The 13,209-nt window shown below is 51.0% G+C and overlaps 1 protein-coding gene across 3 annotated transcripts; it reads right to left on the bottom strand.

Annotated features, from left to right (window-relative positions):
• Positions 1-92: 92 nt before the first annotated feature.
• ddx17 (DEAD-box helicase 17) lies at positions 93-13,077 on the bottom strand. 3 transcript variants are annotated; one of them, XM_056604907.1, is made up of 14 exons: positions 12,802-12,890; positions 12,282-12,357; positions 11,835-11,994; positions 11,247-11,343; positions 10,955-11,088; positions 10,052-10,117; positions 9,452-9,593; positions 8,827-8,987; positions 8,212-8,384; positions 7,780-7,890; positions 6,763-6,824; positions 6,538-6,597; positions 2,055-2,294; positions 183-1,714 (listed from the first exon to the last, which is right to left on the bottom strand). In XM_056604907.1, the coding sequence occupies exons 2-14, from the start codon at positions 12,329-12,331 to the stop codon at positions 1,260-1,262; spliced, it is 1,911 nt and encodes a 636-aa protein (XP_056460882.1). In that variant the 5' UTR covers positions 12,332-12,357; positions 12,802-12,890; the 3' UTR covers positions 183-1,259. The 3 variants fall into 3 exon arrangements, with proteins under 3 accessions (XP_056460883.1, XP_056460882.1, XP_056460881.1); XM_056604906.1 differs by lacking the exon at positions 12,802-12,890 and adding an exon at positions 12,897-13,077 and having other exon boundaries at positions 185-1,714; XM_056604908.1 differs by lacking the exons at positions 12,282-12,357; positions 12,802-12,890 and adding an exon at positions 11,594-11,650 and having other exon boundaries at positions 93-1,714; positions 11,835-11,924.
• Between the last annotated feature and the right edge of the window lie 132 nt (positions 13,078-13,209).

Raw genomic sequence — 13,209 nt, 5'->3', positions numbered from 1 at the left:
ATAAAAGTCTTTATCTTGGCAATCTGGTTTGGATTTTGTCTCGTGTCTGGGTTTATGTCAGTTAATTATATTTTATTATATTTAGAGAATGTATGTCGTATTAAAGAACATAACTTAGAGGGGTCGAGGCCTGTTTTTCTGACCCCTTATTGCTGTTTCCATTCAGTTGGTCTTGGGTTACTCCCTCTGACGATGTTTAATTTGCATAGCAAGACTAAGGACAGAGTATGAGCACCGGTGATGTTCTGGGACACTAGTTAGAACCTAAAGGAGAACCAAACCCAGACATGGCTTGTCATATTGTTAGACCCTTGACCCTTGTGTCATGTAAACACAACAGGGGTTATTTAGTTGCAGTGGCCAACAGCAGCAAAGCTCTATTTGCTGACTGCTACTGAGACATTCTGATCTGTTCATTTAAACTCTGAATTTATTTATATGGTCAACTATTGATGTAGCATCTGTTAATTGGATGATTATGTGTCCAATCCAAGCTATCTGATTTGGTGGGCCTGAGATCTACAGTGGAATAAATGTGAGCCACACTTGGATGTTACACTGAAGGACTTTATTGAAACCTGGGGAAATATATATATATAAAAAAGACTCACCATTACGTTTGGCCTAAAGAAAGCATATTCAAATTCAGTGTTCAGCCAGAGGACCCTTCAATTAATGCAACTAAAAACTACTCTTATGTATACAACTAATACATACACTAAAAAAGCTAAAAAGAAAGTAAAGGTTTGATTACGTTTAGCAAGTTACCATTCCAAATGAAGGTTTTTTGATAGAATATACAAAAGTAACAACAGGTTTCATATCAAACAAGTTAACTAAGGAACCTACCTTTTGAAACACCTAAAGGCAAAAGCCACACCATCAACTGAAAACCCAACTAAACAAGTTGATCGTAGTGGCTAACTACACCCCCATCAGTACCAACCATCAGAGAACCAAGCTCCCCTCTTCGGCTGGCAAAACACCTGGCTCCCATTAATCAAAAACACACATGAGTAGAGTCTGAAAACATGTCGACTTTCACTAAACCCAACTATATTCAACATTGCTACTCTAGCTGGCCCCTCCAACTAAACCTTAATATGCCACTCGCTCATCGAACACGATTACAGAGCGATCCGGAACCTTCTACAACAGACTGGATGAGGACCAGACCTTTCTAATATATGCTGTTCGCCAGGAACCGCCCACAGGAAGTGACACGTGCAGGGTGCGAGTGTACAACCACCTCCACACGCTCACTTCCTGGTGGGGGCGGCAGTGGGGGCCGGCGGGGGGGCGAACTGGAAGGGGGAGTGTCCCATGAGGCCCATCCTCGGCTGGGTGGGGGTGAACTGCTGGGCCATCAGGGGCTGTGGGCCCGCCTGGACCGGCAGGGGCAGGGCGGGGCCCACGGCCCCCCCGCTGGTCACCGACGTAGCGCCGGCCCTGGAGCCGCTCTGGTACGAGGGGAAGGAGGAGCCAGAGCCCTGGCTCCGCCCCCCGTCCCTGTAGGAGGAGCCAGAGGAGGAGGCGCGGTCGGCGTCCCGGCTCCGCCCGTCCCGCCCGAGGCTGCTGCTGCTGCTCCCGCCGCCTCTGCCCCGGCTGTCCTTGGACCCGCCCCCCGCCCCCGGGCGCATGCGGGACTCGCACTCGTCCTGGTACATGAGGTTGGGGTTGTCGGCGGAGGAGCCACCGAAACGGGAACGCCCCCCTGGAGACGGACAGAGGAGACAAGGTGATCTGGGGCGCTGCAAACAGCCGTAGTTAGCGTAGTTATTGATCGAAAAACCTCAGAGTATATCGAGAGACAATACGATTATTTAGCGAAAATTGCTAACTTTATTATTTATCTAAATATACTTAAGTCTTTATCTAAATGTCTTTGATTATCAAAAGACGTATTTACTTATCAAAAGACGCTCAAAGTTTTGATCAATCTAAACATGCAAATCCTATACGTTTATCGAAAGCTCAAACGTATCAACCCATCGGACAAGGGATTCCGCGTGAATCGGCGCCGACAGGAAGCAGGAAGTTACCACGCCCCTCACCTCCACCTCCACCTCCGCCGCGGCCACTGGAGACCAGCTGCAGCAGCTTGGGGCTGACGGTCTGCCGCGCCTCCTCGAGCACGCGGACCAGCGCGCGCGCCTGGCGGAGGTTCCCCGCGGTGAAGAAGGTGTAGGCCGTGCCCGTGTTGGTGCTGCGCGCCGTGCGCCCGATGCGGTGGATGTAGTCCTCCGACGAGTTGGGATAGTCGTAGTTTATCACGAACTTCACGTCTTCCACGTCTTGGGTGGGGGGAGAGAGAGAGAGAGAGAGAGAGAGAAACGAGTTGGAACGAGGTGGAGCTGATGGCGTCACAGAGGTCAGACATGTACTGGAGTCGGCTTTTGGTTGATTATCGACAGACAGGTGCTTCTAAAGCCTCACTTACCTGCTGGTCACCGACGTAATTACTCATTTTCACTTAACATGCCAATTGTCATTTATAAAATGTAGTTAAATATGATCTACCAAACCAGACAAAGTGAGGTATTGCCACAACATAGCAGGTCTCAAACTGAAGGTAGACTGCGTGGATGACTAGGTGGATGGCGTGGGGACGTTGTGAACTAACCAGAGGTCTGTTTCTTATTACAGTGCGGACAAGGGCTCAGGAAAACCACTGCAGATCGGAGGGAAAGAAACAAAAACAGAACGTCTCCCGTTTCCACCGAGGCGAGGGAGGCGGGCATAGGGAGGTGGAGGTGGGGGGTGGAGTGGACGTACTTACCCTGAGTTCCTAGCTTTAGAGCTGCCCTGACCGTTTGCCCTCCTAGCCCCCTCCGGTGGTGAGAGAGGGGACTGCAGGGGCGGAAGGAGAGTGGACCAGACCAAAGCTCCTCCCCCAAACCCCGCTGTCCGTCCTCCACCAATCACGAAGGCCCTGGCGCTCCGGGTGAGGTCTGCTTACCACACCCCTCTTCTTCATTGGTGGGCGGGGCCAGCTGACGGAGGGGCGGGGCTTAGGGCCAGGGCCAATCTAACGGGGGCTAGTGATGAACTTGTCGGTTTGGTAATGGCAGGCCTGGTGAAATATAACGAGACTGTGGGGGGACGATTTTTGGTGGTGGTGGGGGGGGCTGGCAGTGCACCGAAGAGCCCAGGGTTCCAGTGCAGTAACAAGAAACAGACACTAGGGGGAGGGGGGATGGGGGTTTGTTGCGCTCTGCCCCTTTAAGGCCACCACTCAGGTGGCTTCTAGAGGTGTGAAGAACATGGGGGGGAGGGGGTGTTCGATAATTCGGCGCAGCAAGGCTACAATTTAAGACTTCAGGAGGACTTAGTCCGTTTGCCAAGAGCTCTTAAGGTAAAGAGGCTTCAAGGACAGACAGTCAGGGGTCCAAATAGAGGGAGAAACAGAGAGGAAAGAGGGTTAGAAAGAATAGCGGTGGGAGGAAGGAGGATCGGGAATACAAGTTCGAGAGGAAACATCAAAGATCTACAATGACGCAGACTAGGAAGGGAGGGAGTCTAACAGAGAGAGAGGAGGAGGTGGGGAAGAAGACAGAGAGAGGGAGGAGGGGAGGGAGAGTAACAGAGAGAGAGGAGGAGGAGGGGAGGGAGAGTAACAGAGAGAGAGGAGGAGGAGGGGAGGAGAGTAACAGAGAGAGAGAGGAGGAGGAGGGGAGGGAGAGTAACAGAGAGAGAGGAGGAGGAGGGGAGGGAGAGTAACAGAGAGAGAGAGGAGGAGGGGAGGGAGAGTAACAGAGAGAGAGAGGAGGAGGGGAGGGAGAGTAACAGAGAGAGAGAGGAGGAGGGGAGGGAGAGTAACAGAGAGAGAGAGAGAGGAGGGGAGGGAGAGTAACGAGAGAGAGGAAGGCAGGGAGGGAGAGTAACAGAGAGAGAGAGAGAGGAGGAGGGGAGGGAGAGTAACAGAGAGAGAGAGAGAGAGGAGGGGAGGGAGAGTAACAGAGAGAGGAGAGGGAGGAGGGGAGGGAGAGTAAAGTAACGAGAGAGAGAGGAGGAGGGGAGGGGAGGGAGCAGTAAAAGAGAGAGAGAGAGGCGGCGAGGCGGAGTAACAGAGGAGAGAGAGGAGGGGTGGGAAGGGAGGGAGAGTAACAGAGAGAGAGAGAGGAGGGGCGGGGAGTAGTAAAAGAGAGAGAGAGGGGAGGGGGAGGAGAGTAACAGCAGAGAGAGAGGAGGAGGGGAGGGAGGAGGAGTAACGAGAAGCGAGAGAGGAGGGGAGGAGAGTAACAGAGGGAGAGGAGGAGAGGAGGGAGAGTAACAGAGATGAGAGAGAGGAGGAGGGGAGGGAGAGTAACAGAGAGAGAGAGAGAGAGGGGAGGGAGAGTAACAGAGAGAGAGAGAGAGGAGGAGGGGAGGGAGAGTAACAGAGAGAGAGAGGAGGAGGGGAGGGAGAGTAACAGAGAGAGACGGAGGTCAGGGAGGAGGAGGTGAAGGAGAGTGCCTAACAGAGGAGTCTTCTTGAGGCCGGGACCCCTGCCAGCCAGGACCAGACATGACGTCCACCAGGGGGAGGCTCCACAGCCGGGGGGGCGTGGGGGCCGGAGGAGAGGGGGGCCGGCGGCTCAGCCTGTCTGTCTGTCTTCAACGCACCACCGCAGCTGGGGACTGACGTCCAATCAGAGTACAGCAGACCAGAGTAGGACTGACCTCTGATCAGAGTGGAGCCCTCACCAGCCTATGAGAAGCCCTGGAATGCTATTAACCTATTGGAGTGATATTAGCTGGAATCAGACTAGCCCTGTGTCTGAAGGGCCTATCAGAGTAGCCCTGTGTCTGAAGGGGCCTATCAGAGGAGCCCTGATTCTGAAGGGCCTATCAGAGAAGCCCTGATTCTGAAGGGCCTATCAGAGTAGCCCTGATTCTGAAGGGCCTATCAGAGTAGCCCTGCGCTGAAATGTACCTCTTGAATCAGGGCCAGGCTCTAACTGGCCTATCGGGGGAGCTTTAGCTGCGAATAGCCCATCAGAGGTTCCCTGTGTTCTGTTATCAGATAAAGGCTGTAAACAGATTAGCTCTGCTTCTTAAGCGCCCATCAGGGTATCAGAATAGCTCTCATCTGTAATCGGACTAGGTCAGTAGCTCAGCTAAAATCAGCATATCAGAGTGGCCATGAGCAGATACCAGCCTATCAGAGGAGCCCTGATCTGGGGTCAGCCTATCAGAGTGGCCCTGATCTGGGGTCAGCCTACCAGAGTGGCCCTGATCTGGGGTCAGCCTATCAGAGCGTCTCGCAGCTGCCACCAGCCTATCAGAGTAGCTTCAATGTGCCGCGGGCCACAGTGAACTCCGACACGCTGCCGTGGTCGTGGTGCGTCAGGCCAGCATCGCCCCCTCGCCCCCCCGCTCAGCAGGGGGCCGTTGACCCCTGACCCCCAGGGCAGGGGCCCCCAATTTAGAACCCAGGGGGCAGCCCTCGCTCAATCCCCCCCCCCCCACTCGCGTCCCAGGCGGTCCTGGGAGGGGGGGGGCTCTGGGCTTTCAGTGGAGATGGCCCGGTCTGGGATTGATTAGCCAGGCCGTCTCTCTCCCCAACTCTGGATTCGATTAGTCATGCCTAGGTCCGGCCGCAGGCTCCGAGGGCCTGTGCGCTTCTAGTTGCCGGAAGAGAGACTTGGAAACAAAAAAACAAAAATAAAAACGAAAGGAAACAAATGAACACAGAATTAGGTCAAGGACTGGTCACTTGGTCGGGGAGCTGCATCGCGGCTAATGGATACAGCTCAATGAGTTAAGGTGCTTCAACGGGGTAGTAACTATACCCCATAATACTCACTAGGCTGGACCTTAGCCCTGAGATCTGTCGGGGAGTTGGGCTCAGATTAAGTGTCGTGTGGACGCATGCAACAAACACTCTACTGTTGTACATCCTGTCTTCATGTGTGCATTCAGTTATACTGATCCTGTTGTAATGACATCATTCTATAGGATTATTTAGAATTGTCTAATTGTTCTCCTGATCGGACTCTGGGCCTGAGTGAGGCTGCACCCCTGTTGCACATTGATTCATCATTGTGCAGCAGGTTGAACCAGCCATCACAACACACACACACTCAGGGAGAGATCTCCTGCACGGCAACATGGAGGACCAGGTCAAGTATCAATGTTCATCCACTTTTCCAATAAACCGGTTTATTGTATCTCTCTGCGTTGAATGTGGATTAATAAAGCGAGACTTGTATGCATCCTATGGTTATTCAAAGTTCAAAATTCAAAAGCTTTATTTCTCCAACATGTTGCCATATTAGAAAATGGTCTTTGATTGAAGGCAGTCTGTTCTGTAGTTGTGTGTATGTGGTGCTTGTTTATGCTAGTTATTGTCAGTGCTTGGACCTTGGTTCTATGAGTCTCCTTACTGTACAGAAAGTGATATATTGTTGTTTCTCTTTCTTCTGACAAATGCACTTAGTGTAAGTTGTTTTGGATAATAGCGTCCACTGAATCCCTAAATGTAAATGACTCAGCTGTGTGTATGAGGGCTCTCTGTACTGGAGGTGAGGTGTGCTCGGGGCTGAGGTCACCTACCCAGACCTCGCGACGCCACGTCTGTCGCGATGAGGATGGGTGCTTTCCCGCTCCGGAACTCTGCAACACACAACGCGTGCCGACATCACCGACTCTCCGTTACCGTTTGGTCAGGGCGTTGAAATCAATTTCCGCCATTGACATACTTGGTTCATGCCTCTGCCATGCAACCATCGCGTGAAAAGTAATCGTTATAAAGAGAGCTTTAGAGATTATGGGTTGTACCTGTGAGCACCCAGTCCCTCTCCGGCTGGGTCTTGTCTCCATGGATACACATGGCAGGCCAGCTGGAGGACAGACAGACAGACAGACAGACCAACGGATCAAATGTACTGTTAACCGTATCCCAGGTTAACCATTGCTCTTGTACCGTGGATTAAAAGGGGAAGGAAGGTGTTATGGTGCAGCTGCTGGACCCCCAGCTGAAAGGTTCTAGGTTCGATCCCCAATAACTTGTAGGCATCCCTTAGCACGATTCACCTTAACCCCTACCTGCTCCTTAAGGACATGCATCTAAAATCTGTGCTAAAACAACCTAACTAGTACAAAGAGGTTTGTGTTTAGCTGGTTATGTAACATTATTCACACATTCATACCAACAGGCCACGTATGCCATTGCCAATTAAAGAGGCTTCTTTCTCACGCGAAGGAGGGATCCGGAGCCTAGGGAGGCGTCCAGCTCATACAGGAGGCCATTCATCATGTGTCAATTCTAGAGATACGAGCGGTCAAGATGTTCGAGAGACCCAGAAGCTCAAGGCCACAAGAACAAGTGTAATTCCCGCACATAGCGTCAAACAAAGTTGCAATGCCAACACATAGCCGCGAGGGACAGCATAAAGACACATACGGGTATATCCAGGGGGCGGGAGTTCAGCACCATGCTTAGCCAATCAGAGCACATAACTGAGTCCACGCCATAAGTCACAACACATAGCCCAGGAGGCTAGAACGCTCCAGGTAACGCATCCTTCAGATGCCCTACTAAGTGTATCTCCACGCGTGCCCATACAATTCTCCTCCTTTTGCTTCATAGAGAATAGTCCAAAACTTGGCAGACTTTTTCCAAAAGAACACAGCAATTACTAGCACAAAGAGGTTTCTGTTTATCTGGTTACTAGTACATAGAGGTTTGTGTTATCTGGTTACTAGTTCATTGTGTTTATCTGGTTACTAGTACACAGAGGTTTGTGTTTAGCTGGTTACTAGTATTAAGAGGTTTGTGTTCTTCTTGTTACCGACCCGTCGCGTCTCATCCTGCGGGTGAGCTCGTCACAGCGCTTCTTGGTCTCCACGAAGATGATGGTCTTGTTCTCCTTCTCCTCCGTGATCTCCTCCATCAGCTGGAACAGTCTGAGCAGCGGGGGGAGAGTTGGGAATGAGTCGTACATACACTAGCTCCTGCTCCTTAAAGGGATAGCGTCAAGCTCAGCTAGTTTCTAATCTAAGAGAGTCCTGCTTCATATGCCTGTTGAAAACACAAATACTGAGGCAATGATGTCAGAAGGTCCACCCTTCCCACGTTTTTTATGACACAGCATTAATGTTGCAGACCCAAATATTTCAGTAAACAGTATAGTGTTTGAGAGTCATTGGGAATAAGTTCTGCCTTTAACAAGCACAGCTCCACATCCACTGCAAGGCCACCGCCACTACATCAACATCCTCTCGTACTTGCGGTCCTTCTCGTTCTCCGTGCAGACGTCTACGATCTGCAGGATGTTGTGGTTGGCGCTGAGCTCCAGGGCGCCCACGTTGATCTGGACGTAGTCCCGCAGGAAGTCCTCCGCCAGCTGGCGGACCTCCTTGGGCCAGGTGGCGCTCCACATCAGCGTCTGTCTGTCGGGCTGACGAGGGCAGGAGGAGGGAGGGTTACTGGGGGCCCTCGTCCCTCCCTAAGCGCTCAACGGGCCCTAACTCTACCGCCAACACCAGGTAGGATGTAAAGGGACTGCATTTATACACTGCTTCTATAACCAGTTGTCCCTCAAAACGCTGCGCAATAATACCCACTCCCGACAGCTATCTCGTCGGGAGCAGGTAGGGTGAGGCGTCTTGCTCAGGGACACCTCGACACTCAGCTTGGAGAGAGCTGGGGCAACCGTGTGATAGACAGTCAGCCCGCTTTACCTCTTGAGCCAGTGCCCCAGTTCAATATTCATTACAAGCCATTTCAAAACAGAAAGCGTCCACCCAGATATAAAAAAAAAAAAAACCCATCAGTGATTGATAAAGTATTCTCCCACATGTATTCTCCCTCAGTATAGCTGGGATTTAGGTGATCTGTACCCGGATCTGGTCCACGATCTTCCTGATCTGCGGCTCGAAGCCCATGTCCAGCATGCGGTCGGCCTCATCCAGAACCAGGTAGGTGCAGCGCCCCAGGTTGGTCTTCCCCGACTCCAGGAAGTCGATCAGCCTACCGGGCGTGGCGATGCAGATCTCCACACCTGTAAGACAACGCCTGATTGGACCTGTTCCGAGTGTTTCCTTCCCTGAACCAATCGGATGCGTGCACAGAATGTAGGCGTTCTGGTGTGATGTGTCCAGACTTCAGATCAGGACACGGTAGTAACAGTCACGTATTCATCCGGTCATTTAGCAGAGGCCAACTCACAGGTGAGGCAGTGAACAATCAAGACATACGATCAATATTGGAGCAACTACACAACTACTGTTGGTCGTTACCCCCCCTCCCCCCTCCCCCTCTTTCACACTTATTGTATGTTGTACGTCCAGACATTGAAAAATAGTAATTAGCATCGTGTAGCATCTTATCCTAAGTATCTCTGTTGCATTACGGGGAATGAGTTTCTCAACAACAACCGCAACAACCGAGTTACTCAGGCCGAGTGCATATGAGTGAACGCTTAGAGGAGAGTCATGCAGACCCCAGACCAGCCCTGGCCCTCACCTCTCTCCAGGTCCCTGATCTGCGGGCCCTTGGGGGCACCTCCGTACACGCAGGTGGACTTGAGGCGGGACGTCTTGCCGTACACGGCGGCCACCGTCTGGACCTGCTGGGCCAGCTCTCTGGTGGGGGCCAGCACCAGACACTGAGGGGGGGGGGGGGGGCACAGGAGTGTCACCACGGGAAGGGGAGGACACCGGAACAGGAAGAGGAGGGACCACAGCAGGCAGGAGAAGACATTACAACCGGAAGGGGAGGAACCAAAGCAGGAAGGAGAAGACATCACAACAGGAAGGAGAATACAACACAACCGGAAGGGGGGGAACCAAAACAGGAAGGGGAGGAACCAAAGCAGGAAGGGGAGGAACCAAAGCACAAAGTAGAAGACATTGCAACAGGAAGAAGAAGACATCAGAACCGGAAGGAGAAGACACCAAAACAGGAAGGAGAAGAAATCACAACAGGAAGGAGAAAACATCACAACAGGAAGGGGAGGAACCAAAGCAGGAAGGAGAAGACATCACAACAGGAAGGGGAGGAACCAAAGCAGGAAGGAGAAGACATCACAACATGAGGCAGATAACGGGAGTTCTGGTGACTTACGATGGGTCCGTCTCCCCGCTCCAGGTAGGGCTGGTGGTTGATGTGGACGATGCCTGGGAGCAGATACTGGGAGGGGAGACCAAGAGAAAGGGCTATGGATGAAACCCTGTTCAACTTGGGACATTGTTTACCCAAAAACAGTACGTCGACGGTCGCAAACCAACCGTGTCTTTTGTTCGACATGCTGTACATCCCATAAAGTCCTCTTATTGCATCCCTAGTGGTGACCTCCATTCATAGACCTCTGATCAGCGCTATCTGTTACATGTATTGATCATCCATAGTGGTGACCTCCATTCATAGACCTCTGATCAGCGCTATCCGTTACATGTATTGATCATCCATAGTGATGACCTCCATTCAGACCTCTGATCAGCGCTATCTGTTACATGTATTGATCATCCCTAGTGGTGACCTCCATTCATAGACCTCTGATCAGCGCTATCTGTTACATGTATTGATCATTTATCTCGATTGCAGTCGGCGCTACAAGCCCCAATGTTTACTTCAACTCCAGTTTGTGGATATTTTTCTTTGTCTAGGTCTAGGTCTTACCAGCAGGGATAGGCTGTGTTCTCGGTCTCTGTCTAGGGCTAGGCTGTGGGCTAGGCTGTGGTCTAGGCTGTGGTCTTGGTCTAGGTCTCACCAGAAGGGCTAGGCTGTGGTCTCGGTCTAGGTCTCACCAGAGGGGCTAGGCTGTGGTCTCGGTCTAGGTCTCACCAGAAGGGCTAGGCTGTGGTCTCGGTCTAGGTCTCACCAGAAGGGCTAGGCTGTGGTCTCGGTCTAGGGCTAGGCTGTGGTATAGGTCTAGGAATAGGTCTTCCCAACGGGGCTAGGCTGTGGTCGAGGCTGTGGTCTAGGCTTTCGACTAGGCTGTGGACTAGGCTGTGGTCCCGGTCTTACCGCTAGAGTCTTCCCCGAGCCGGTCTGGGCGACGCCCACCATGTCTCTGCCGCTGAGGGCGAGGGGGAAGCCCTGGGCCTGGATGGCAGTGGGCTCCTTGAAGTTCTGCTGCAGCATCACGTCCATCACGTGCTCTACACAGAGGGAACACACCAGGAACACATCGGAACACATCAGGAACACACTGCATCAGTACCGCTCACCACTCTACACACAGGAACACACTCCGTCAGTACTGCTCACAACACTACACACAGGAGCCCCTGGGTTCACACACACGGTGAGTTCTTACGAGGAAAGTGCGCCTGGCTGAAGCTGGTGACCGGTTTGGGACAGCCGGAACCACGGACGGTGATTTCCTTCTTGCTGCGAAACTCCTCCAGTTCATACTAGAAAACACAAACAACATTTAGGTTCAAACGTAAATACACGTAACATAATCGAGGCAAAGGGACAACATGCATGTTAAATACATACGTCATAACAACAGCATACAACAAAGTGGTTTTCTGGACTCTAAATCCAACGTTCTATACTTTTTATCGACCATGTAGATGAAATAACCTCACACCTCAGTTTGGAGTACCCTCCACCGTAAGGGGAAAGATAATAGAAAGAACCATCCACCATCACACTTACCCCGTCTCAGTGGTTTAACCCAAGACAACAGAGCCGATAGTGGCCGATGGTTGAATCCTGGTTTCCCTCGGGAGAAACCAGGGTATGTAAATCAGGCTTTGGTTTTTACATGACAGTAAGTAAAGTTAAACAGGTTACCATTCAGAGTACCTGACTGTCATCCACTTTGTTAGTGCTGAACACACAAACAAATTGTATTCACATTGCATTTTTGTTGAGCGTGTTTCCTGTAAAGTGATACCTGGCTCATCCGCTGAACATCCAGGTGTTCTTTGTAGAAGTCCTTCTCGAACTTGGGGAGCACGGACAGGTCCCATTTCTTCTTCCGCAGGCGGTCCCCGGGGTTCCCGAACTTCCGGTTCCCAGAAGACCCGCCCCTGCTGGATCCATACCGAGGACTTCTACGGGGATTCAAAATGTTCCAACATTTTAATCGCAAGGAATATTGTTTGGCATCTTCACAGTGACTGTTTGTTGTTGTCATATGCCTGCTACCGTTTATTACTAATACTAATATTAATGAACGTACTTTATTCAGAATAAAAATAGCAAACGTCTACTAGCATGGTTGGTTGGTTAAAGTAGGCCGAATACGCTAGTGGATTAAAGTAGGCTAGCGCCCCATTCTGCTAAAGTGGGCTATCTTGCTAGTAGCAGGCTAGCACGCCAATGACATGGATCTACTCACCCCCTGTCCCGTCCACGGTCCCGATCTCTGTCTCCATACGAGCCTCCCATCGTGTAACGGATATGCTTTTTCACCTCTAGAGAGTAAACATGAGTCAAAATAAGTAGTAAACAAAGACTGTAAACACACGAGCAGCAGTCAGTTCTGCGAGGAGTCTTGTTATGGAGGAATAGCCTCGGTCACTAGTCCTACGGGGAGTCTTGTTATCGAGGTATAGCCTCGATCACTAGTCCTACGAGGAGTCTTGTTGAGTTCTAGCCTCGGCCACTAGGCCTAGGAGGAGTCTTGTTGTTGGGGTATTGCCTCGGTCACTAGCCCTACGAGGAATCTTATTTTCGAGGTATAGCCTCAGTCACTAGTCCTACGAGGATTCTTGTTGAGTTCTAGCCTCGGCCACTAGGCCTACGAGGAGTCTTGTTGTTGAGGCCTAGCCACGGTCACGGCTTGACTCTCCGATACGTAAACAAGACTAACTTTTAATGTTACAATACGGAAAACGAAAAGACAAGCTCCGCATTACTTTAAATAGGACCCGTAGTCCTGCATCGCAGAGTCACATTAACCGCTTGTTATAGTTAAAGTATTAAATAGAGGTTGTTGTGGTTGTTATTGTACCTGTACAGTACAGCGAGCTGCCTGGGATGACCTGGAAGCCCCGCCCGCAAGAAGAAAACGTTGCATAGCATCTGGTTATCTGACTATCTTATTTGCATGCCCCAGGTTGGCATATTTTACAGTACAAAACGCAAACTTGATTCTTAAAGTTCCTCAAGTATTTTTACTGATCCAATCGCCTGATTAAAGTGTTTTATTAGTTGACATGTACAATAACCAGTTCCCACTACCGCCCTCTGGTGGTTGTTATGCTACTTTGGTCTACTTTTGTCAAAACAATATTACTTCCATTTTTGTTTTAGTATCACATCTG

The sequence above is a fragment of the Gadus chalcogrammus genome, chromosome 2 (assembly GCF_026213295.1).
Source record: "Gadus chalcogrammus isolate NIFS_2021 chromosome 2, NIFS_Gcha_1.0, whole genome shotgun sequence".
Classification (NCBI taxonomy): domain Eukaryota; kingdom Metazoa; phylum Chordata; class Actinopteri; order Gadiformes; family Gadidae; genus Gadus; species Gadus chalcogrammus.
Note: the sequence above shows the minus strand (reverse complement) of the source record. Positions and strands in the feature narration are given on the sequence as shown.